Source organism: Antedon bifida, chromosome 9, assembly GCF_963402885.1.
Source record: "Antedon bifida chromosome 9, ecAntBifi1.1, whole genome shotgun sequence".
Classification (NCBI taxonomy): domain Eukaryota; kingdom Metazoa; phylum Echinodermata; class Crinoidea; order Comatulida; family Antedonidae; genus Antedon; species Antedon bifida.
In genome coordinates, this window is record NC_136234.1 from 21,722,224 (window position 1) to 21,744,864 (window position 22,641).

Genomic DNA, 22,641 nt, shown 5'->3' on the forward strand with positions numbered 1-22,641 from the left:
TTTTCTTTTCTGCAATAGAATTGTAGTCTGGAATATTTATGTACTATACATTTGTTGAAAACATTTAAATAAGTGTGGATTGAATTCAATAAGATTCTGCACATCCATTTATAGATTTGTGTCTATACTGCATTGTACTATATTACTGTACTATCTTTTTGATTCCCGAACCTTACAATCATTATAAGATGGTGCCCGTCCATTGAACGGTTACCTGCTAGTTAATATACATTTGTTGAAAACATTAAATTAAGTGTGGATTGAATTTCATAAAGATTCTACAAGAATTTCTTGATATAATATAGACTGACATTCATTTGTCTGCTCTGGTAAATCGTAAAGTAATTAATACTAATTATATAATTGTCCCTCTGAGAAAATAATTTGTTTAATTGTTTTTGCTGAAGTGAATATGCCATTTTAATGTCATTTTCACATAGTTGGATAAAAAATTGGAAAAAAAAAAAATGTTTACCTTAAAAAATGGTTTTCGTTGAATTTAACTTTTTTTTTTTCATTTAATGTGGTTAACTGCAATATGGCTTATTAAAATCTGATTTTAATATGATATTATTATCTTCATTTTTCATGTTTTTGGGAGACAATACATCATTTTTGTAAACTATATATCTTGATTTGTGTTGTAGGTTTATCTGATCATTCTCACCTCATCTTCTTTAATAAATTTTTCTGTTGCCGGTGATAAATGAATATTTGAAATGATTTTTTTTTTTTACCATATTTAATGAGGGTGATCCATCCAGCAATTGCTGATCATTAGGGACCCTCAGAGGTTCACAAGACAAACATATACACAAGATGCTCTACATCAACAAAGTCTTATTACAAGTCTTTGGGAGTGGAGTTGTAATTTTGTCCTTAAAAAAATCCTGACATGTGACGGGACTTGAACCCAGGACCCTTGGAGACTTGATTCATTGTGTTGTCATGTATATTTTATTTACTTAATGTGCAATAAAACCAATTGATAATAGATTTACCACTAGTACAGTAAATACCAGTGTTTTAACAATAAGATTGTTCATTATGGGCAACTATTAAAATCGTTAAACTGTTTTTAATTATATTCAAAAGTACAATTTTTAGCATAATTATTTCTTTCTGTTGCAGAGTATTTATATCTGAATATTGAATATAATATGAATCATATGCTTCCTCTTCATTCAAAGTAATATGACAGCTTGTTATTGTTTCATCTGATAAACATTAATTATATTGCATCAAAATTGACTTTCTAGTTATGAACTTTATTATTGGTAAAGTTTATATTTTATATTCCTACAAGAAAAATGTACTGGTCTCCCACAGGTGATAAATCAACAAGGGGAGAGATAAGATTCTGTTTTATTTTTCTAATTAACAATTGGATAATTTCAAATAACCTAGAATGTGGATACCTAATACAAGTTACTGTAATCATCTAAATTCTTTGCTCGATTTATTTTACTTAATGTAACGACTTATTGATATCTGCAGTTTGTAAAAGATATTATCTTCTAAATACTTTGATTGAAAAGTAATGTGTGTCATTAGTGTACAGCTAATAGTCTTTTGGCATAATTTGGTAAAATAATCCCTCTGGAAGTATCATGATATTATATTCAGGAAAATTTTTCTGATTGTGTAAGGTGACTAGAGTATCATAACCTGGAATCTTGAACTTATTCTTCTTGTTCTCAACTGAATTTCAATTAAAATTATTTGCTAATTATTTTTCTTTTTCAATATTGCATATTAACATTTCAAATATATATATTTAATAAATATATATATTTTGAAATGATAAAGATGATGAAATCTGTGAGAATGAGAAAAAGTCTTTTGCTTGAATATGCAGATTTTCTAACCATTAGACCACTGAGGCTTTCATGTTCAAACCCAATTGGATAGTGACTCCTTAACACTCTCGGCGTAGTACGGAGGAACTGCACTAGTCCCTCAATTGTACGCACGCACACAAGAGATCAAATGAAGGCGTATCAATTTACATGTTGCATCTTGCTTGTGTGGATCATTTAAACGAAAAGGGAAAAGTTTGAATCTGGTTTGATACAGTTGAAGCCAGGCAAATGACCTAATAGTGCGATTTGATAACTTTTCAATTAATTAAATTATATTATGCATAAAAATTGATAGTATGATATACATTAATGTTTATTGTCGGCTCACAACCAAAGCTTATTAACAAATTATTACCAAAACTGTAAAAATTACATAAGAATATGTTTCTTTTTCCTTCAATAAACCTTTGTACAAACTGAGAATAAACCGTTCCTAATAATGGGACTTCAGTTTATGTAGTTCCATGTTGTGTGCTTAGAACACTAGCAGTACTTAGGATAATGTCAACAATGTGTCTATAATCAAAGTATTAAGTACAGTAAAAGCTATTATTGTCAACACTTGATGATGTAGCTTGACATTACTGCTCTTACTGCCAGCAACAATGTAATGTAAACCATACATCCGTAATTAAAATATTCAATTTCATATTTACTCAAGTATTGAGTGTCACAACTGTAACTAAAATAATGATCCTTTGTGTGGATTTCGTACATTGAGATATGATATTTTACATAGTATGTTTATCAAATCTTGGCTATAATCTATCATTTTCTGAAGATATTGCAAAAACTACCACAATTCGTCTTGCTGCTTCTAACTAAATCAAACATTTTATTCAATTTAGAAAAGAATTAAAGAAATATCTTTTACTTAAATATTAAACATTTCATTTTTATTATATATAATTACTGATGCTTCATTATTCTCACTTGTTCTTTTTATTTGTGTAACCATGTTAAAGGGCCAACTGAGACCAGTTTACTTCTAGGTTGGTCCTCATTTTATGCTCTGTATTATTTGTATGGCATTTGATGAAATAAATGTTTGTTGAATTGCATTAAAATCATACATTTGTCTGGTTTTGGCAGGTTACACTCATTCAATATTCATTTTCCCTTAAACCATCAACAAAATTATAGTATTATTAATTAATTATTGTCATCATCATCATAATTACTATGTAAACTGAATCTTCTTTGTTTTTCTATAGATATTCAAGCTTTGTCTTTCTATACCTTTTTTGAATTTTGCCGGTGCCATGTGTCTTTCAAAGAATTGTTCCACATTCAGCGAATTAATTTCTTGGTAAGATTGTATTTATCAAATTTTCTTATTTATTCCAAATCAATAGTTCATTCAATTAGAGAAATTATTTTTTTTTTTCATTATGAACAGTACACCAGATAAGCTTGAAAAGAAGGCCAACATTTCGCAAAGTAGAGCTAAGGAGTTGCATCAGTTTTTCAAACACAAATTCAACCTGGAGATGCTTGGTGATACTCAATAGCCAATGATACCTGGAGATGCTTGGTGATACTCAATAGCCAATGATACCTGGAGATGCTTGGTGATACTCAATAGCCAATGATACCATTCTGTGCTTTCCAAATTTACTACCTCAGACACAAGTTTTGTTCCTTCAGATTTTCAGTTCTAGATAGTTAGATAGATCTTCTCCATACCAGTTTTAATACTTGATTTGAACAATTTATTGAAAATTGTCACAGATAAAAGGTAGGTTTAAAAAAATTATGTTTCGTTCAGAAATATTATACTTAAGGCTTAAATGCCTTTGTAAATCCAGCATATTGTTTAAAAAGAAACATAAGTAAAGCTGGATAAAGAACAGAAGTATGCTGCTGTCCACACTATCAAACAAAAAATGTATATGGACATGATGATGTCATATCACCACCATATTTGGGCACGTCACACTTTTTTTTTTGTCAAACTAGTTTGATAGTGTAGACAGAGCTTTAATCATGCCTGTCAATTTGAAAGGTAAAATATAAATGTAAACAATCATAAAGAATTCAAATTGTTTATAAATAACACATGAAATACAGTAGTTAGTAAAATGAAATGAAGTAAATTGAGAAAGTATTGACGTTCGATTGTCTGATTGATTCGGAAGTCTATTTATCATGATATAAACAACACTTTCTAACTTCTTTTTTAAATTAAATAAGTAATTGTAAAGTGTAATTGAAATGTCATCCTCTTCAATATTTCTAATATAACATGCATTTTTACATGCTAATTTTGTTGCTTTTATGATTTATTTTTCTCTTTATTTCGGAAAACCATCGACTAAAAATTCCTTTCAGTCTTTTGCGAGTGAATAGCCATTATATATGAAACAAGAATAAACCTAGAATCGCAACATAATCGGTCCAAATACCTCCGTTTTGATTTGGATGGAAGATTACACAAAATCCTATGCCTATGTAACACCATTGATATTCGTGAGTAACATTTTATAGTGAATAGCAAGCCAAGGAATCGATTGGTGGAAACTAACCAAGCGTGCTTGTAATGTTAACGCATATAATGTTTCTGAAATCAATATGGATTAATTAATGTTTGAGCCTCTGTGGACGTACGTGGCAGGTTCAAATCGATTCCAAGATTCATTCAACCCCAAATCATTTTCTCAACTCGGCTACCTTGAATGCTTCGTCCAATTTAACTTAAATAAGTTTATGAAGTGTCAATGAAATGATGCGATAACAAATTGTAGATTACTTGTTTTTATATAGTAAAAATTATTCTTATAAATACTTTTTATATGGCTTTGAGTGAAACTACCAGTATTGAAACGCGTTTCATACATTTCGCGTTAAATGTGAACGGACTACAGCGCAGTTTCGGTGTTTTCGGAAACCATATAGATTTTGAATTTGATTGGTAAGATATTAAAAATCCATTGTCATATAATACAACGAATGGAACAATTCAATGTATTTTTTTATGATATGGTGGCATACTCTGACATATTGCTGCATAAAATGCACTTATTAAAATATACTAACTTACGAACTAAATTATTTGTAAACGTGACCATTTCGTTAATAAGTGTGAAGACGATTCTGTTGGTGCTTGCTTTTAATGTCTACGCTTACATTCTTTCTCGGTTGGTCATCGTTTGGTGCATGTCACGCAAGAACCTGCGTCTTGCACGCATCACGTCACCTCCGACCCACTTTTAGCATGATATGGAAATGTATGTATGTTTATTTCATCATAATATAATAATATATGTTGAAATTATGAAGAATAAATATAATTATAAAGGAAAGAAAAAAGATACGCCTTTTAAATTTGTTTAATTCAAATGGTGATTGCACGCTTCCGGGTATACTATATAAAACAAAACCCAGCATGAACATTATCATCAGTGACTTTTCTCTCCATATAATTGTTACTCGTCGTGTACGATTTATGCGGCAAGTAATGTTATTGGTTAACGAGCATTTCCAAACGACAAAGTCGGTTATTATCGAATCAACTGACTGGGGAGTGAGCGCGCTAAAATGATTCATACGGCTACCATTTAAATACACTTTGTTGGAAGATATGAAACAGGCAGCACGGCGACTCATCGTGCTTCTCATCTCATTTTATGCATATTTATTTGTCGGTGGACTCACGTTTAGCTTCTGTGAGAGTGAACACGAGAAGAAAACACGCCGGTTGTTCTTTGATGAATTGGATTATTTTCTTGAAAATAATACTTGTGTTGAACGTGAACAACTTCATGCATTTATCCAGAAGTTGATAGAAGCTGAAAACAATGGCGCTATATTTGTGTCGAATGACTTGTTTGTTAATGGTTCACGCTGGAGACTACCAAGATCTCTTTACTTCAGTGCCACAACTATAACTACCATCGGTAAGCAAATTGTCATAATTATCATTTTCTAATTTTATTTCTTATGCCTAACAACTAAAACAACTAAATCAGTACAGTAGGCCTACGAAAATACATTATTCGTTTTATCAATATCTACTAATGTTATTTCAACAACGTAATTTTAATTGGCAACGAGTTACTCCTACCTAATTATGCCTATAATGGAAAATCTTTATGACTATTGAAAATATAAATAATACACCACTTTACTTTATTATTTAATTTGAAAGATAAAATTTCAGCTAACAAGCTGTCCAAATACGCTTCTAATATTGACACGATAATATTGATTTTTAATTGTTATCATTATTACATCATCAAGGACATAGTATTCATGTGCCGTAACCAACATCATTTTTTCACCGTTATCATCCTATTCTCTATCAATTAATTTCATCCTCAAAGATCAAGCCTTCGTGATCAATGTCATCTGCATAATAGTGATCTTGATCACCGTCGTCGTCTTCATCACCATCGTTATCACCGTCGTCATCTCCAAGGATCATAACGATCTTCATGATCAGTGTCATTATCATCTCTATAGTAATGATCATATATCATGATCACCGTCATCATATATCATGATCACCGTCATCATCTTTATCACCATCTTCATCATCATTATCACTTCTATCAATTCTTCTTCCTTACTCATTACATTACTATCATCGTCTTCACCATCTTCATCATCATCATTATCACTTCTATCAATTCTTCTTCCGTACTCATTACATTACTATCATCGTCTTCACCATCTTCATCATCATTATCACTTCTATCAATTCTTCCTCTTTACTCATTACATTACTATCATCGTCTTCACCATCTTCATCATCATCATTATCACTTCTATCAACTCTTCCTCTTTACTCATTACATTACTATCATCGTCTTCACCATCTTCATCATCATTATCACTTCTATCAATACTTCCTCTTTACTCATTACATTACTATCATCGTCTTCACCATCTTTATCATCATCATTATCACTTCTATCAATTCTTCTTCCTTACTCATTACATTACTATCATCGTCTTCACCATCTTCATCATCATTATCACTTCTATCAATTCTTCCTCTTTACTCATTACATTACTATCATCGTCTTCACCATCTTCATCATCATTATCACTTCTATCAATTCTTCTTCCTTACTCATTACATTACTATCATCGTCTTCACCATCTTCATCATCATCATTATCACTTCTATCAATTCTTCTTCCTTACTCATTACATTATTATCATCGTCTTCACCATCTTCATCATCATCATTATCACTTCTATCAATTCTTCTTCCTTACTCATTACATTATTATCATCGTCTGTGTCGTTTCATTTCATCGCTCGTTCATTACCTTGTGTGTGTGTTGATATTTATTTGAACATCTAATTTGCTTTATGATTTAGAGTCACGTAGCAATTAGTCAAAGTACTGACAGCCATTTACTAACGTGAGGTATTTCAAAGAATTCATTGAAAATATATGCCTACTCTATATGTAACCGTGTTACTTACACGATGTATTTAAAGGAAATCAATTAATTTTATACTATCTATAGTCTACTTTTAATTTTATGGATCCCCGATGCCGTTGAAATGCAATGCATTAACATACTAACGTTTGTCACACAATTTGTATAGTGAATATAATGATCATCAAATAAACGCCATTCTACTATGAAAATTGCAATCATTTTGATTATTACTTCAGGATGCGTTTTCTTTTGTCCACCGTCACCCTAATCCCCAACATACGTTATTCCAGCCGAATATAAAACGTTCAGATCATTAAAATAATTGTGTTTTTGAAAATGGTCAAGCGCAATTTACAAGTAGGCCTCTACGTATTTTGTCGACTCTCCACTTTGTGGTTAGAAACACAACTGCTGAGTTTAAGATTACTTGCTTTGCCAACTGTTAACCACATTATCATAACGAACGTAGACTTAGAAGTCACTGGAAAGAGAAATAATACGTAAATATTATAGTCTTTTATTGTGTCTTTAGATTTAGATAAAATTGTACCAGAGAAGTATGAAATGTTCACTCTTTCCTGAAGTGATAGTATCATGATTTATGTTAAATTTGAAGAAAACTATGCTATAACAATATATTAGTAGGTTCATGATTCTATTGACATTTAAAATAGGCCAATTTTGGAAGATGGTTTGCCCAAGGCAATTGTTAGTTTTCGTTTACAAAAGAAGCAGCATCAGCAAATGGCGGTTCACCCTAAATGACTGCTGAAGTATGTGCTGTATATGGTGAAAGTGTGTTCCAGTCCCGTTTATGATTATTAGTATGGTAATTAATTTATAAACTGTAACGTTTTAATTATGAAATATGACGCGTCCTACTAAGTCGAGAGTTACGACCTAGCTAGCTGATTATCATTAGTAGTACTGTAGGTCTATAGAACTTAATGTGTTGGTTATTAAAGCCTGTATAACACAACCAATGTATTTGCTATGAGAAAATGTGCAAACACAAATAGGCCCTAATGCTAATGTTAGAATCTAACTAAATGTTATTGAAGTGGTGAGTGTTTATTTTAATCAATGTTATTGATACTACTGTATCTATTCCGCTACGTTGTTCAGTTCTGTTGAATTGCAGAATTAAGTTACCTCTCTTCATATTCCACAGACTCCCACCCCCGTGACATTTAGATTACATTTAGGGATCGTATCGTATAATTGAAGCAACATATGGTCATGGAGTCCCCAACAATCTTTCTTTGAATTACCATAAATCTAATAAAATAGCAATGGTTATTTAACAATACACAAAATGTATACCTAGACTTTTATCTGCCTGCACACTTTTCTTGACGGGTCATTTTCCCGGTTAAGCCGTCTATGTTTTAAACAAATTGCTGGTTAGAAGTAAGTTGATGATGAGTGTGTGTTGTAGAAATATGGTCTTAGAGTGTTAAAGATTATAGTGATTATCATATTTCTACAACACAACACTTTTTATCATCAGCTTACTTAACCAACAAACTGTTTTTTAATCTTTCAGAATATAGCCTCAAACCTCTTTCCCAGATTATCACATTGCCTAATTCCTTTTAGTACCGCGTTCCAACACGATTTTTGTATTACAGTTCTTCCAGTTTTTAGTGTAGAAAGGCATTACATATTAGGCCACGTAATTAGTTTATAATGTCATGCATGTTATTACATTTAATCGCCACTTCATTTAAGGTTATAATAATTATATTTTCTGCAATGAAACATCAACACATTGCAAACCGTATATATTGTAATTTATATTTTACATTGATTTTAAAAATATATCAACTGTATGATACGTTCACGTGACGTTGAGAATGAACTTTATGTAAACGGCTAATGTGACATTTTTGTTGCTATATTTTAATCAAGAAATTCACACTTAAAATGTCCTAACAAACACACCACTGTCTGATTTTGTTTTTATCTTGCAGGTTATGGGTATATAACTCCAAAAACCAACGAAGGCCAGGTGATATGTGTGGCATACGCCTTTTTTGGTATCCCTTTGACAGGATGGCTACTATCCGTTATCGGAGACTTGTTCGAGGGAAAAGTCAAAGATTTTGTCTTAAGGCTGAATTCTTGTTTGATACGTTTTATAAGCGCTCCTCGATTACGTAATAATTTGATAATATTTATTACATGTGCTCTCGTATCGAGTGTTATCTTGATTCTGCCTTCTTTACTCATTTATTTACTTGAAGACGATTGGAGTTTTATTCAAGCAATATACTTTTCGTTTATTACGTTAAGTACAATCGGCTTTGGTGATCTTGAAATTGCTGAGGGTTCCAGAAGTGAGGGATCTAGTTCGAAAACAGCAGAGCACACCTTCTATGCAATTGTAATTATTTTGTATCTTCTTCTTGGATTAGGTGTCTTAGCTGCAATTTTTAAAGCGACAACCAGGCGTTATCAGAGGAACAAATTATCAAAGAGTGTACGTTCGCGACTTTGGGGAGCTGTAAAACGAGTTTTAGTCTTGATGGAGTTGAGAAGAGCTTCTATAGCATCATGTAGTGGCAATAGTAGCTTCTCCATTCCGGCCGATTTAGCAAGTCGTAGGGGTACAATTTTAGCAATTCCTGATCTTTACACAATATCCGAAAATGAAGAAACATCTTTTAATACTACTGGGTCGGGATTTGAAAGTATTTTAGATACAGAATTAGAGGATCTATTAAAAACGATACTGCAACAATTAGCAAGAACTGACGACAATCACAGGAAGGAGTTCTATGATATGATAAACCGTGCAAGTCGATGAATTAATGACGTTATTGCAATCAGACATCCAAAAACTTGTGCACATTCCATTGCATAACCTATCACTACCATTTTTATTTAACAAAAATCACCATTAAAGGGACACCTATTAAAGGGACGGACATTTGAATGTGCCAAATGGTTGATTTAAACTCCTTTAAAGGAATTTTCCATCAATAAAAAGACCAAAATCATTATATTCATTTACAGTGGATTTTTTTAAAATATAGATGCATAATAATTGTGATACTTTCTTTGCCAAATGCATAATAGTTTTCATTGCCGATACTCCACATTCAGCAGTTTCTTCTTCATATTTATAAAGACAGTAACTTATACTGTGTAAATGCATGTTTTGTAAAGTACACTAACTGATACATAACCCACACCCATTTTCCCCCCATAGTATCGCCACATTTCCATAGTTAATGCCCGTGCACAGTAAAGCCAAATTGCTGTGAAATGTTACTAACCAAAATCCCGGATCCAGATTTTGAAATAGGGCCTAAACAATGTAAAATCAAATACTAAAATGTTTTTGTTTTTTTTGGCCGTGAAAACTCCTTATTAGTGTTTTGGTTAAATGTTCCCTGAACTATTAAAGTGGCAATTTGTTTGGGTCTGAGGGTATAAAGTCATGCTCCTCGCAATCATTTGCACTTAGTACGAATGCTTGATATAGGCCTTGTGGAGTATTATTAAAAAGTACGTGACAAGCACACTCCTCCTCCAATCAAGTGACAATAATCTACTCAGGTATGTTATAATATCTACTTGCAACTCGTCTCCTTGTCAATTCTTTAAGTAAGTAGGATTTTTTTTTAAAAGGGTCTAAATTGTATTTATTTTATGAAATCGATCGGGTTGTTTTAATGGTTTGAGGGTACAGTGATTAAATCATTTTGAAACCTCGACATTTTTCCTTGAACGAATAGTGTCAATCGAATTTCTAAGATGGTTTAAGAGGTCACGTTGATGGTCTTTGTTTTGGCTGGAGCTACAATAAATGGTACACACATATATTTCAGAAAACTTCACGGGGAAGCTTATAAGGCTGTCATTTCAAAAAAGCATTTCAATATTGCTGAGTTCCTCCTTATTTTATTAAGTTCAAACGGCTGTGCAACCAAAATAAGTTAGGCAATACGCCTGTTACAATTTATTTATAATGTATATAACAAGATAATTATACTAAACTATACGAAAGGGATTATTTTTAACCTACTTGTATTATCTATGATTCATAATATTCTTAATACACAGATTCAGATAAACATACTTTTTGGATAATCGATCGAACATAGTAGTAGATAGACCTAGTGGGTATTGATAATGGACTTTATAATTGATGGTCTAAACAATGGGTGGTTTGTATTTGAATTTAATGCTTATGCAATATTATAAAAATAATGAATATTTATGAGTTTGATGGTACAGATAATTTATGAGATGAAAAAAATTCAACCTGGAGATGCTTGGTGATACTCAATAGCCAATGATACCTGGAGATGCTTGGTGATACTCAATAGCCAATGATACCTGGAGATGCTTGGTGATACTCAATAGCCAATGATACCATTCTGTGCTTTCCAAATTTACTACCTCAGACACAAGTTTTGTTCCTTCAGATTTTCAGTTCTAGATAGTTAGATAGATCTTCTCCATACCAGTTTTAATACTTGATTTGAACAATTTATTGAAAATTGTCACAGATAAAAGGTAGGTTTAAAAAAATTATGTTTCGTTCAGAAATATTATACTTAAGGCTTAAATGCCTTTGTAAATCCAGCATATTGTTTAAAAAGAAACATAAGTAAAGCTGGATAAAGAACAGAAGTATGCTGCTGTCCACACTATCAAACAAAAAATGTATATGGACATGATGATGTCATATCACCACCATATTTGGGCACGTCACACTTTTTTTTTTGTCAAACTAGTTTGATAGTGTAGACAGAGCTTTAATCATGCCTGTCAATTTGAAAGGTAAAATATAAATGTAAACAATCATAAAGAATTCAAATTGTTTATAAATAACACATGAAATACAGTAGTTAGTAAAATGAAATGAAGTAAATTGAGAAAGTATTGACGTTCGATTGTCTGATTGATTCGGAAGTCTATTTATCATGATATAAACAACACTTTCTAACTTCTTTTTTAAATTAAATAAGTAATTGTAAAGTGTAATTGAAATGTCATCCTCTTCAATATTTCTAATATAACATGCATTTTTACATGCTAATTTTGTTGCTTTTATGATTTATTTTTCTCTTTATTTCGGAAAACCATCGACTAAAAATTCCTTTCAGTCTTTTGCGAGTGAATAGCCATTATATATGAAACAAGAATAAACCTAGAATCGCAACATAATCGGTCCAAATACCTCCGTTTTGATTTGGATGGAAGATTACACAAAATCCTATGCCTATGTAACACCATTGATATTCGTGAGTAACATTTTATAGTGAATAGCAAGCCAAGGAATCGATTGGTGGAAACTAACCAAGCGTGCTTGTAATGTTAACGCATATAATGTTTCTGAAATCAATATGGATTAATTAATGTTTGAGCCTCTGTGGACGTACGTGGCAGGTTCAAATCGATTCCAAGATTCATTCAACCCCAAATCATTTTCTCAACTCGGCTACCTTGAATGCTTCGTCCAATTTAACTTAAATAAGTTTATGAAGTGTCAATGAAATGATGCGATAACAAATTGTAGATTACTTGTTTTTATATAGTAAAAATTATTCTTATAAATACTTTTTATATGGCTTTGAGTGAAACTACCAGTATTGAAACGCGTTTCATACATTTCGCGTTAAATGTGAACGGACTACAGCGCAGTTTCGGTGTTTTCGGAAACCATATAGATTTTGAATTTGATTGGTAAGATATTAAAAATCCATTGTCATATAATACAACGAATGGAACAATTCAATGTATTTTTTTATGATATGGTGGCATACTCTGACATATTGCTGCATAAAATGCACTTATTAAAATATACTAACTTACGAACTAAATTATTTGTAAACGTGACCATTTCGTTAATAAGTGTGAAGACGATTCTGTTGGTGCTTGCTTTTAATGTCTACGCTTACATTCTTTCTCGGTTGGTCATCGTTTGGTGCATGTCACGCAAGAACCTGCGTCTTGCACGCATCACGTCACCTCCGACCCACTTTTAGCATGATATGGAAATGTATGTATGTTTATTTCATCATAATATAATAATATATGTTTTAGAGAAATTATGAAGAATAAATATAATTATAAAGGAAAGAAAAAAGATACGCCTTTTAAATTTGTTTAATTCAAATGGTGATTGCACGCTTCCGGGTATACTATATAAAACAAAACCCAGCATGAACATTATCATCAGTGACTTTTCTCTCCATATAATTGTTACTCGTCGTGTACGATTTATGCGGCAAGTAATGTTATTGGTTAACGAGCATTTCCAAACGACAAAGTCGGTTATTATCGAATCAACTGACTGGGGAGTGAGCGCGCTAAAATGATTCATACGGCTACCATTTAAATACACTTTGTTGGAAGATATGAAACAGGCAGCACGGCGACTCATCGTGCTTCTCATCTCATTTTATGCATATTTATTTGTCGGTGGACTCACGTTTAGCTTCTGTGAGAGTGAACACGAGAAGAAAACACGCCGGTTGTTCTTTGATGAATTGGATTATTTTCTTGAAAATAATACTTGTGTTGAACGTGAACAACTTCATGCATTTATCCAGAAGTTGATAGAAGCTGAAAACAATGGCGCTATATTTGTGTCGAATGACTTGTTTGTTAATGGTTCACGCTGGAGACTACCAAGATCTCTTTACTTCAGTGCCACAACTATAACTACCATCGGTAAGCAAATTGTCATAATTATCATTTTCTAATTTTATTTCTTATGCCTAACAACTAAAACAACTAAATCAGTACAGTAGGCCTACGAAAATACATTATTCGTTTTATCAATATCTACTAATGTTATTTCAACAACGTAATTTTAATTGGCAACGAGTTACTCCTACCTAATTATGCCTATAATGGAAAATCTTTATGACTATTGAAAATATAAATAATACACCACTTTACTTTATTATTTAATTTGAAAGATAAAATTTCAGCTAACAAGCTGTCCAAATACGCTTCTAATATTGACACGATAATATTGATTTTTAATTGTTATCATTATTACATCATCAAGGACATAGTATTCATGTGCCGTAACCAACATCATTTTTTCACCGTTATCATCCTATTCTCTATCAATTAATTTCATCCTCAAAGATCAAGCCTTCGTGATCAATGTCATCTGCATAATAGTGATCTTGATCACCGTCGTCGTCTTCATCACCATCGTTATCACCGTCGTCATCTCCAAGGATCATAACGATCTTCATGATCAGTGTCATTATCATCTCTATAGTAATGATCATATATCATGATCACCGTCATCATATATCATGATCACCGTCATCATCTTTATCACCATCTTCATCATCATTATCACTTCTATCAATTCTTCTTCCTTACTCATTACATTACTATCATCGTCTTCACCATCTTCATCATCATCATTATCACTTCTATCAATTCTTCTTCCGTACTCATTACATTACTATCATCGTCTTCACCATCTTCATCATCATTATCACTTCTATCAATTCTTCCTCTTTACTCATTACATTACTATCATCGTCTTCACCATCTTCATCATCATCATTATCACTTCTATCAACTCTTCCTCTTTACTCATTACATTACTATCATCGTCTTCACCATCTTCATCATCATTATCACTTCTATCAATACTTCCTCTTTACTCATTACATTACTATCATCGTCTTCACCATCTTTATCATCATCATTATCACTTCTATCAATTCTTCTTCCTTACTCATTACATTACTATCATCGTCTTCACCATCTTCATCATCATTATCACTTCTATCAATTCTTCCTCTTTACTCATTACATTACTATCATCGTCTTCACCATCTTCATCATCATTATCACTTCTATCAATTCTTCTTCCTTACTCATTACATTACTATCATCGTCTTCACCATCTTCATCATCATCATTATCACTTCTATCAATTCTTCTTCCTTACTCATTACATTATTATCATCGTCTTCACCATCTTCATCATCATCATTATCACTTCTATCAATTCTTCTTCCTTACTCATTACATTATTATCATCGTCTGTGTCGTTTCATTTCATCGCTCGTTCATTACCTTGTGTGTGTGTTGATATTTATTTGAACATCTAATTTGCTTTATGATTTAGAGTCACGTAGCAATTAGTCAAAGTACTGACAGCCATTTACTAACGTGAGGTATTTCAAAGAATTCATTGAAAATATATGCCTACTCTATATGTAACCGTGTTACTTACACGATGTATTTAAAGGAAATCAATTAATTTTATACTATCTATAGTCTACTTTTAATTTTATGGATCCCCGATGCCGTTGAAATGCAATGCATTAACATACTAACGTTTGTCACACAATTTGTATAGTGAATATAATGATCATCAAATAAACGCCATTCTACTATGAAAATTGCAATCATTTTGATTATTACTTCAGGATGCGTTTTCTTTTGTCCACCGTCACCCTAATCCCCAACATACGTTATTCCAGCCGAATATAAAACGTTCAGATCATTAAAATAATTGTGTTTTTGAAAATGGTCAAGCGCAATTTACAAGTAGGCCTCTACGTATTTTGTCGACTCTCCACTTTGTGGTTAGAAACACAACTGCTGAGTTTAAGATTACTTGCTTTGCCAACTGTTAACCACATTATCATAACGAACGTAGACTTAGAAGTCACTGGAAAGAGAAATAATACGTAAATATTATAGTCTTTTATTGTGTCTTTAGATTTAGATAAAATTGTACCAGAGAAGTATGAAATGTTCACTCTTTCCTGAAGTGATAGTATCATGATTTATGTTAAATTTGAAGAAAACTATGCTATAACAATATATTAGTAGGTTCATGATTCTATTGACATTTAAAATAGGCCAATTTTGGAAGATGGTTTGCCCAAGGCAATTGTTAGTTTTCGTTTACAAAAGAAGCAGCATCAGCAAATGGCGGTTCACCCTAAATGACTGCTGAAGTATGTGCTGTATATGGTGAAAGTGTGTTCCAGTCCCGTTTATGATTATTAGTATGGTAATTAATTTATAAACTGTAACGTTTTAATTATGAAATATGACGCGTCCTACTAAGTCGAGAGTTACGACCTAGCTAGCTGATTATCATTAGTAGTACTGTAGGTCTATAGAACTTAATGTGTTGGTTATTAAAGCCTGTATAACACAACCAATGTATTTGCTATGAGAAAATGTGCAAACACAAATAGGCCCTAATGCTAATGTTAGAATCTAACTAAATGTTATTGAAGTGGTGAGTGTTTATTTTAATCAATGTTATTGATACTACTGTATCTATTCCGCTACGTTGTTCAGTTCTGTTGAATTGCAGAATTAAGTTACCTCTCTTCATATTCCACAGACTCCCACCCCCGTGACATTTAGATTACATTTAGGGATCGTATCATATAATTGAAGCAACATATGGTCATGGAGTCCCCAACAATCTTTCTTTGAATTACCATAAATCTAATAAAATAGCAATGGTTATTTAACAATACACAAAATGTATACCTAGACTTTTATCTGCCTGCACACTTTTCTTGACGGGTCATTTTCCCGGTTAAGCCGTCTATGTTTTAAACAAATTGCTGGTTAGAAGTAAGTTGATGATGAGTGTGTGTTGTAGAAATATGGTCTTAGAGTGTTAAAGATTATAGTGATTATCATATTTCTACAACACAACACTTTTTATCATCAGCTTACTTAACCAACAAACTGTTTTTTAATCTTTCAGAATATAGCCTCAAACCTCTTTCCCAGATTATCACATTGCCTAATTCCTTTTAGTACCGCGTTCCAACACGATTTTTGTATTACAGTTCTTCCAGTTTTTAGTGTAGAAAGGCATTACATATTAGGCCACGTAATTAGTTTATAATGTCATGCATGTTATTACATTTAATCGCCACTTCATTTAAGGTTATAATAATTATATTTTCTGCAATGAAACATCAACACATTGCAAACCGTATATATTGTAATTTATATTTTACATTGATTTTAAAAATATATAAACTGTATGATACGTTCACGTGACGTTGAGAATGAACTTTAGGTAAACGGCTAATGTGACATTTTTGTTGCTATATTTTAATCAAGAAATTCACACTTAAAAAACAAACACACCACTGTCTGATTTTGTTTTTATCTTGCAGGTTATGGGTATATAACTCCAAAAACCAACGAAGGCCAGGTGATATGTGTGGCATACGCCTTTTTTGGTATCCCTTTGACAGGATGGCTACTATCCGTTATCGGAGACTTGTTCGAGGGAAAAGTCAAAGATTTTGTCTTAAGGCTGAATTCTTGTTTGATACGTTTTATAAGCGCTCCTCGATTACGTAATAATTTGATAATATTTATTACATGTGCTCTCGTATCGAGTGTTATCTTGATTCTGCCTTCTTTACTCATTTATTTACTTGAAGACGATTGGAGTTTTATTCAAGCAATATACTTTTCGTTTATTACGTTAAGTACAATCGGCTTTGGTGATCTTGAAATTGCTGAGGGTTCCAGAAGTGAGGGATCTAGTTCGAAAACAGCAGAGCACACCTTCTATGCAATTGTAATTATTTTGTATCTTCTTCTTGGATTAGGTGTCTTAGCTGCAATTTTTAAAGCGACAACCAGGCGTTATCAGAGGAACAAATTATCAAAGAGTGTACGTTCGCGACTTTGGGGAGCTGTAAAACGAGTTTTAGTCTTGATGGAGTTGAGAAGAGCTTCTATAGCATCATGTAGTGGCAATAGTAGCTTCTCCATTCCGGCCGATTTAGCAAGTCGTAGGGGTACAATTTTAGCAATTCCTGATCTTTACACAATATCCGAAAATGAAGAAACATCTTTTAATACTACTGGGTCGGGATTTGAAAGTATTTTAGATACAGAATTAGAGGATCTATTAAAAACGATACTGTAACAATTAGCAAGAACTGACGACAATCACAGGAAGGAGTTCTATGATATGATAAACCGTGCAAGTCGATGAATTAATGACGTTATTGCAATCAGACATCCAAAAACTTGTGCACATTCCATTGCATAACCTATCACTACCATTTTTATTTAACAAAAATCACCATTAAAGGGACACCTATTAAAGGGACGGACATTTGAATGTGCCAAATGGTTGATTTAAACTCCTTTAAAGGAATTTTCCATCAATAAAAAGACCAAAATCATTATATTCATTTACAGTGGATTTTTTTTAAATATAGATGCATAATAATTGTGATACTTTCTTTGCCAAATGCATAATAGTTTTCATTGCCGATACTCCACATTCAGCAGTTTCTTCTTCATATTTATAAAGACAGTAACTTATACTGTGTAAATGCATGTTTTGTAAAGTACACTAACTGATACATAACCCACACCCATTTTCCCCCCATAGTATCGCCACATTTCCATAGTTAATGCCCGTGCACAGTAAAGCCAAATTGCTGTGAAATGTTACTAACCAAAATCCCGGATCCAGATTTTGAAATAGGGCCTAAACAATGTAAAATCAAATACTAAAATGTTTTTGGTTTTTTTGGCCGTGAAAACTCCTTATTAGTGTTTTGGTTAAATGTTCCCTGAACTATTAAAGTGGCAATTTGTTTGGGTCTGAGGGTATAAAGTCATGCTCCTCGCAATCATTTGCACTTAGTACGAATGCTTGATATAGGCCTTGTGGAGTATTATTAAAAAGTACGTGACAAGCACACTCCTCCTCCAATCAAGTGACAATAATCTACTCAAAAAATGTTATAATATCTACTTGCAACTCGTCTCCTTGTCAATTCTTTAAGTAAGTAGGATTTTTTTTTAAAAGGGTCTAAATTGTATTTATTTTATGAAATCGATCGGGTTGTTTTAATGGTTTGAGGGTACAGTGATTAAATCATTTTGAAACCTCGACATTTTTCCTTGAACGAATAGTGTCAATCGAATTTCTAAGATGGTTTAAGAGGTCACGTTGATGGTCTTTGTTTTGGCTGGAGCTACAATAAATGGTACACACATATATTTCAGAAAACTTCACGGGGAAGCTTATAAGGCTGTCATTTCAAAAAAGCATTTCAATATTGCTGAGTTCCTCCTTATTTTATTAAGTTCAAACGGCTGTGCAACCAAAATAAGTTAGGCAATACGCCTGTTACAATTTATTTATAATGTATATAACAAGATAATTATACTAAACTATACGAAAGGGATTATTTTTAACCTACTTGTATTATCTATGATTCATAATATTCTTAATACACAGATTCAGATAAACATACTTTTTGGATAATCGATCGAACATAGTAGTAGATAGACCTAGTGGGTATTGATAATGGACTTTATAATTGATGGTCTAAACAATGGGTGGTTTGTATTTGAATTTAATGCTTATGCAATATTATAAAAATAATGAATATTTATGAGTTCGATGGTACAGATAATTTATGAGATGAAAATAGAATTGAATACTTTATCGTATGAAGATGTCACATCTCCCTGCGGTTAATAGTTGTTGCAAAACAACAGGCGGCGCTGTTAGATTTTACGCGGGGCCGGAATTATTTTTTTTCGTACGTGAGAAAAAAACAGAAAAAGGTACTATTTCATGGTATTTGTTGTTTTTTTATAACATCTAAAGAAGGTACCTTTACCCTCTATATAGCTTAATCGTCCAATCAAAATGACCGGAATCTAATTAGATGATATAATACCGTGTGAACCACAATCGCCCAATCAAATGACAGACATTTAATAAATTTATTAATAGAGATAGCGGGCATAGTTTAAGATGCATTTCATAGATGGCCTTCCTAAATAACAATAGGTTTGTATTTGAATTTATAATGCTTATGCAATATTAGAATAATATATAGATCTAACTGACTAACTATAAATTACTACAGTAAATCAATCCTAGTAAGAGTCATGAAAGAACGAGAGAACCTACATCAAATATTTGTCTGTGGCCGCATCCATGGTTTAAAATAATGGAACTTGTTTTATTTAGTCTTGCTCTTTGTGCAATTTGAATAATACGTTTATAATTATGTAATGTTTTATAAAGGGAAATAAATATAACGCATTTTAACGCGTATCCTTTATCATTTAATGTCTGAGTTCGGCGGTTACCGGTATCATTCAAAGCAAGTACGTATTTTAGATTATTTTAATCGAATTCGTTAATTTTCCTAAAAAAGAACCTATTATAGAGAAAATTCTGCAACTACCACATTTTTTATCAAGAATGGTTCATGATAAACACAATAATAAAAAAAATAATAATAAAGTTAAATTTAATACAGCGCAAAATGCAGGGCGCCTCTCTAAGCGCTGAACAATCAACAGAAATGAAAACACTCACCCAGAAACTGAGTGAAGTACTTTGCAAAAGATGTTCTCAGTGAAAACTATATTCTGATAGAGGGCTCACTACTTAATAATTATAACTTAATATTTCATCTCATATAGAAGACACAGGTGAGTCAGATTTTAATATAAGCTTTTGTGACGTCACCAATATCAATTTTTCTGAAACATAATAGGCATGTTCTGTAAGTAGGCCTATATACATATTAACACCGACATTCAGGACGATAATAATATGTAGGTCAAGACTTGTGTTATAACGTTTGTAAAGGTAGTTATTCGCTGTAGAGGGCGTAAATGCATAAAAAGTAATTAAACTTTGACCTGAAGGCTAACATATTGATGAAATATCAACTAAATTAGATTTAAATTAGTATTTTTTGTTTAATATTTGTGACTGTCTCTTTGATAGAATGTGAATTACTGACTAGGAACAAGTAACCAACTTCATACTAGGCATTCGACAGAAGTGACTTGCGTGTCACGAGTGAGAACAGACGATAACAGACGACGTACTATATTCAGCGAAAAGGATAAATTGTTAAACATTTCTTGCGCAATAGCTCGCTCTATAGTTTATAAAGTCATGTGTACTCAGAGAGATGTATAAAATATTTGTGTGTACTACAATAATAACTTGTAACTTGATTTTAATTTTATTTGGAAAATCATTATAAAAATTGAATGACATTACAGTTAGATATAATTATTATGAAGATTTTCAGCAGCAACAGCTCAGAATAGAAAATTCCTTTGGAATCAATTCATTTTTGGGTTTTTTTTGTTAGAATTTGGGATTCCAATATATGAATTTTGTAACCTTTAGTAATTTAAAAAATAAGTGTTATGTAAGCCTATATGATAGTAATTAGACCTGAAAACTAAGCAGAAATTGGCGGTGACAGGATCATGTTATCAGCAACATACTCACCATTATTTGTAATGACATATTTTCAACATTTTGACTGAGATCGTCATCTTTATTCATTGTACTACGTGCAGTTGGTATCTCTGAAGCTCTAAATCTATCCAGGGAGGTATATTAAATTATTCTATTATTTCCCTTCTCTATAAATGCGGAAGTTGTCTATGACTGAGTTTGCTCCAAGGGTTGTTATATAAAGATGATGATGATAACGATATCAAATTTACAAAACAGTGTATAATTTCCGGCCATCTGGAGACTTAATTTCTCAAATGAAGCCTACAATTTAAAAGAATCAAATACAATTTCGATTGAAGAGAATTAGTTTAGTTCATTGACAAATAAATCTAGTTATTTTTGCATCGTTGAACTTTACTTTTCGAAAAATGACCAAATTTCGACCTTTTTATTTTTTTATATAACTGGTTACTATGACTCTCTAAGATGGTTATAACGCAATATATGCGCATATATGGCAATATTACTGCATAATAATTGAATTTTAAAAAGTGCATATTTTGGCCATTTTTGCAAAAATCCCTGTACAGGGAAATTTTTGAAAATTGACCAAATTTCGACCTTTTTATTTTTTGATATAACTGGTTACTATGACTCTCTAAGATGGTTATAACGCAATATATGCGCATATATGGCAATATTACTGCATAATAATTGAATTTTTAAAAATGCATATTTTAGCCATTTTTGAAAAAATCCCTGTACTATAGTACAAGTTCTGGACAAGTTCCGTCAGTGAAAAAAAACATCTAAACCTTTATATTACTATTGATTATTGCCTGCAAAAATGATTTATGATGCGATACGCTTACATCTTCAATATTGCTATTTGTATTATACCTAAATATTCCTTATCCTCTGTAAATAATATTACGAGTGTGTAAGTAAGTGGGCCTACAGCATCATATTTCTATAAAACATAATACCATAACACTTTCTATGTAAACAAGTGATAACAATACACAGACAGATTGAATACATATATATAGTTCGATGACCTCAATCGCAAATTGTACAGCGTGTTTCGCAGCAACCTGATTGTAGCTCAGTATATGACATGCATGCAAACAATTCTATTAAT

General features: G+C 32.1%; 3 protein-coding genes across 3 annotated transcripts in view; all 3 read left to right on the forward strand.

Moving 5' to 3' along the window:
• LOC144853013 (Fanconi anemia group M protein-like) overlaps nucleotides 1-5,086 on the forward strand; it is a 30,381-nt gene extending 25,295 nt beyond the window's left edge. The window contains exons 22-24 of the mRNA XM_078711069.1: nucleotides 3,077-3,171; nucleotides 3,262-3,346; nucleotides 3,421-5,086. Of these exons, the coding sequence (XP_078567195.1) occupies nucleotides 3,077-3,171; nucleotides 3,262-3,346; nucleotides 3,421-3,447 (207 nt within the window). The 3' untranslated portion in view covers nucleotides 3,448-5,086. The remainder of the gene's footprint in view (nucleotides 1-3,076; nucleotides 3,172-3,261; nucleotides 3,347-3,420) is intronic.
• A 194-nt stretch (nucleotides 5,087-5,280) lies between these two features.
• Nucleotides 5,281-10,261, forward strand: LOC144851747 (potassium channel, subfamily K, member 16-like). Its single transcript, XM_078709343.1, has 2 exons — nucleotides 5,281-5,758; nucleotides 9,232-10,261. The coding sequence occupies exons 1-2, from the start codon at nucleotides 5,443-5,445 to the stop codon at nucleotides 10,065-10,067; spliced, it is 1,152 nt and encodes a 383-aa protein (XP_078565469.1). The 5' UTR covers nucleotides 5,281-5,442; the 3' UTR covers nucleotides 10,068-10,261.
• A 3,207-nt stretch (nucleotides 10,262-13,468) lies between these two features.
• Nucleotides 13,469-18,986, forward strand: LOC144851959 (potassium channel, subfamily K, member 16-like). Its single transcript, XM_078709632.1, has 2 exons — nucleotides 13,469-13,948; nucleotides 17,416-18,986. The coding sequence occupies exons 1-2, from the start codon at nucleotides 13,633-13,635 to the stop codon at nucleotides 18,180-18,182; spliced, it is 1,083 nt and encodes a 360-aa protein (XP_078565758.1). The 5' UTR covers nucleotides 13,469-13,632; the 3' UTR covers nucleotides 18,183-18,986.
• The last annotated feature ends 3,655 nt before the right edge of the window (nucleotides 18,987-22,641 follow it).

Excerpts from the sequence above, each read along its gene's own strand:
- LOC144851747 (XM_078709343.1), top strand. The coding sequence starts at position 5,443 with ATGAAACAGGCAGCACGGCGACTCATCGTGCTTCTCATCTCATTTTAT. Across the intron at positions 5,759-9,231 it reads CACAACTATAACTACCATCG|GTTATGGGTATATAACTCCA; the intron begins GTAAGCAAATTG and ends TTTATCTTGCAG.
- LOC144851959 (XM_078709632.1), top strand. The coding sequence starts at position 13,633 with ATGAAACAGGCAGCACGGCGACTCATCGTGCTTCTCATCTCATTTTAT. Across the intron at positions 13,949-17,415 it reads CACAACTATAACTACCATCG|GTTATGGGTATATAACTCCA; the intron begins GTAAGCAAATTG and ends TTTATCTTGCAG.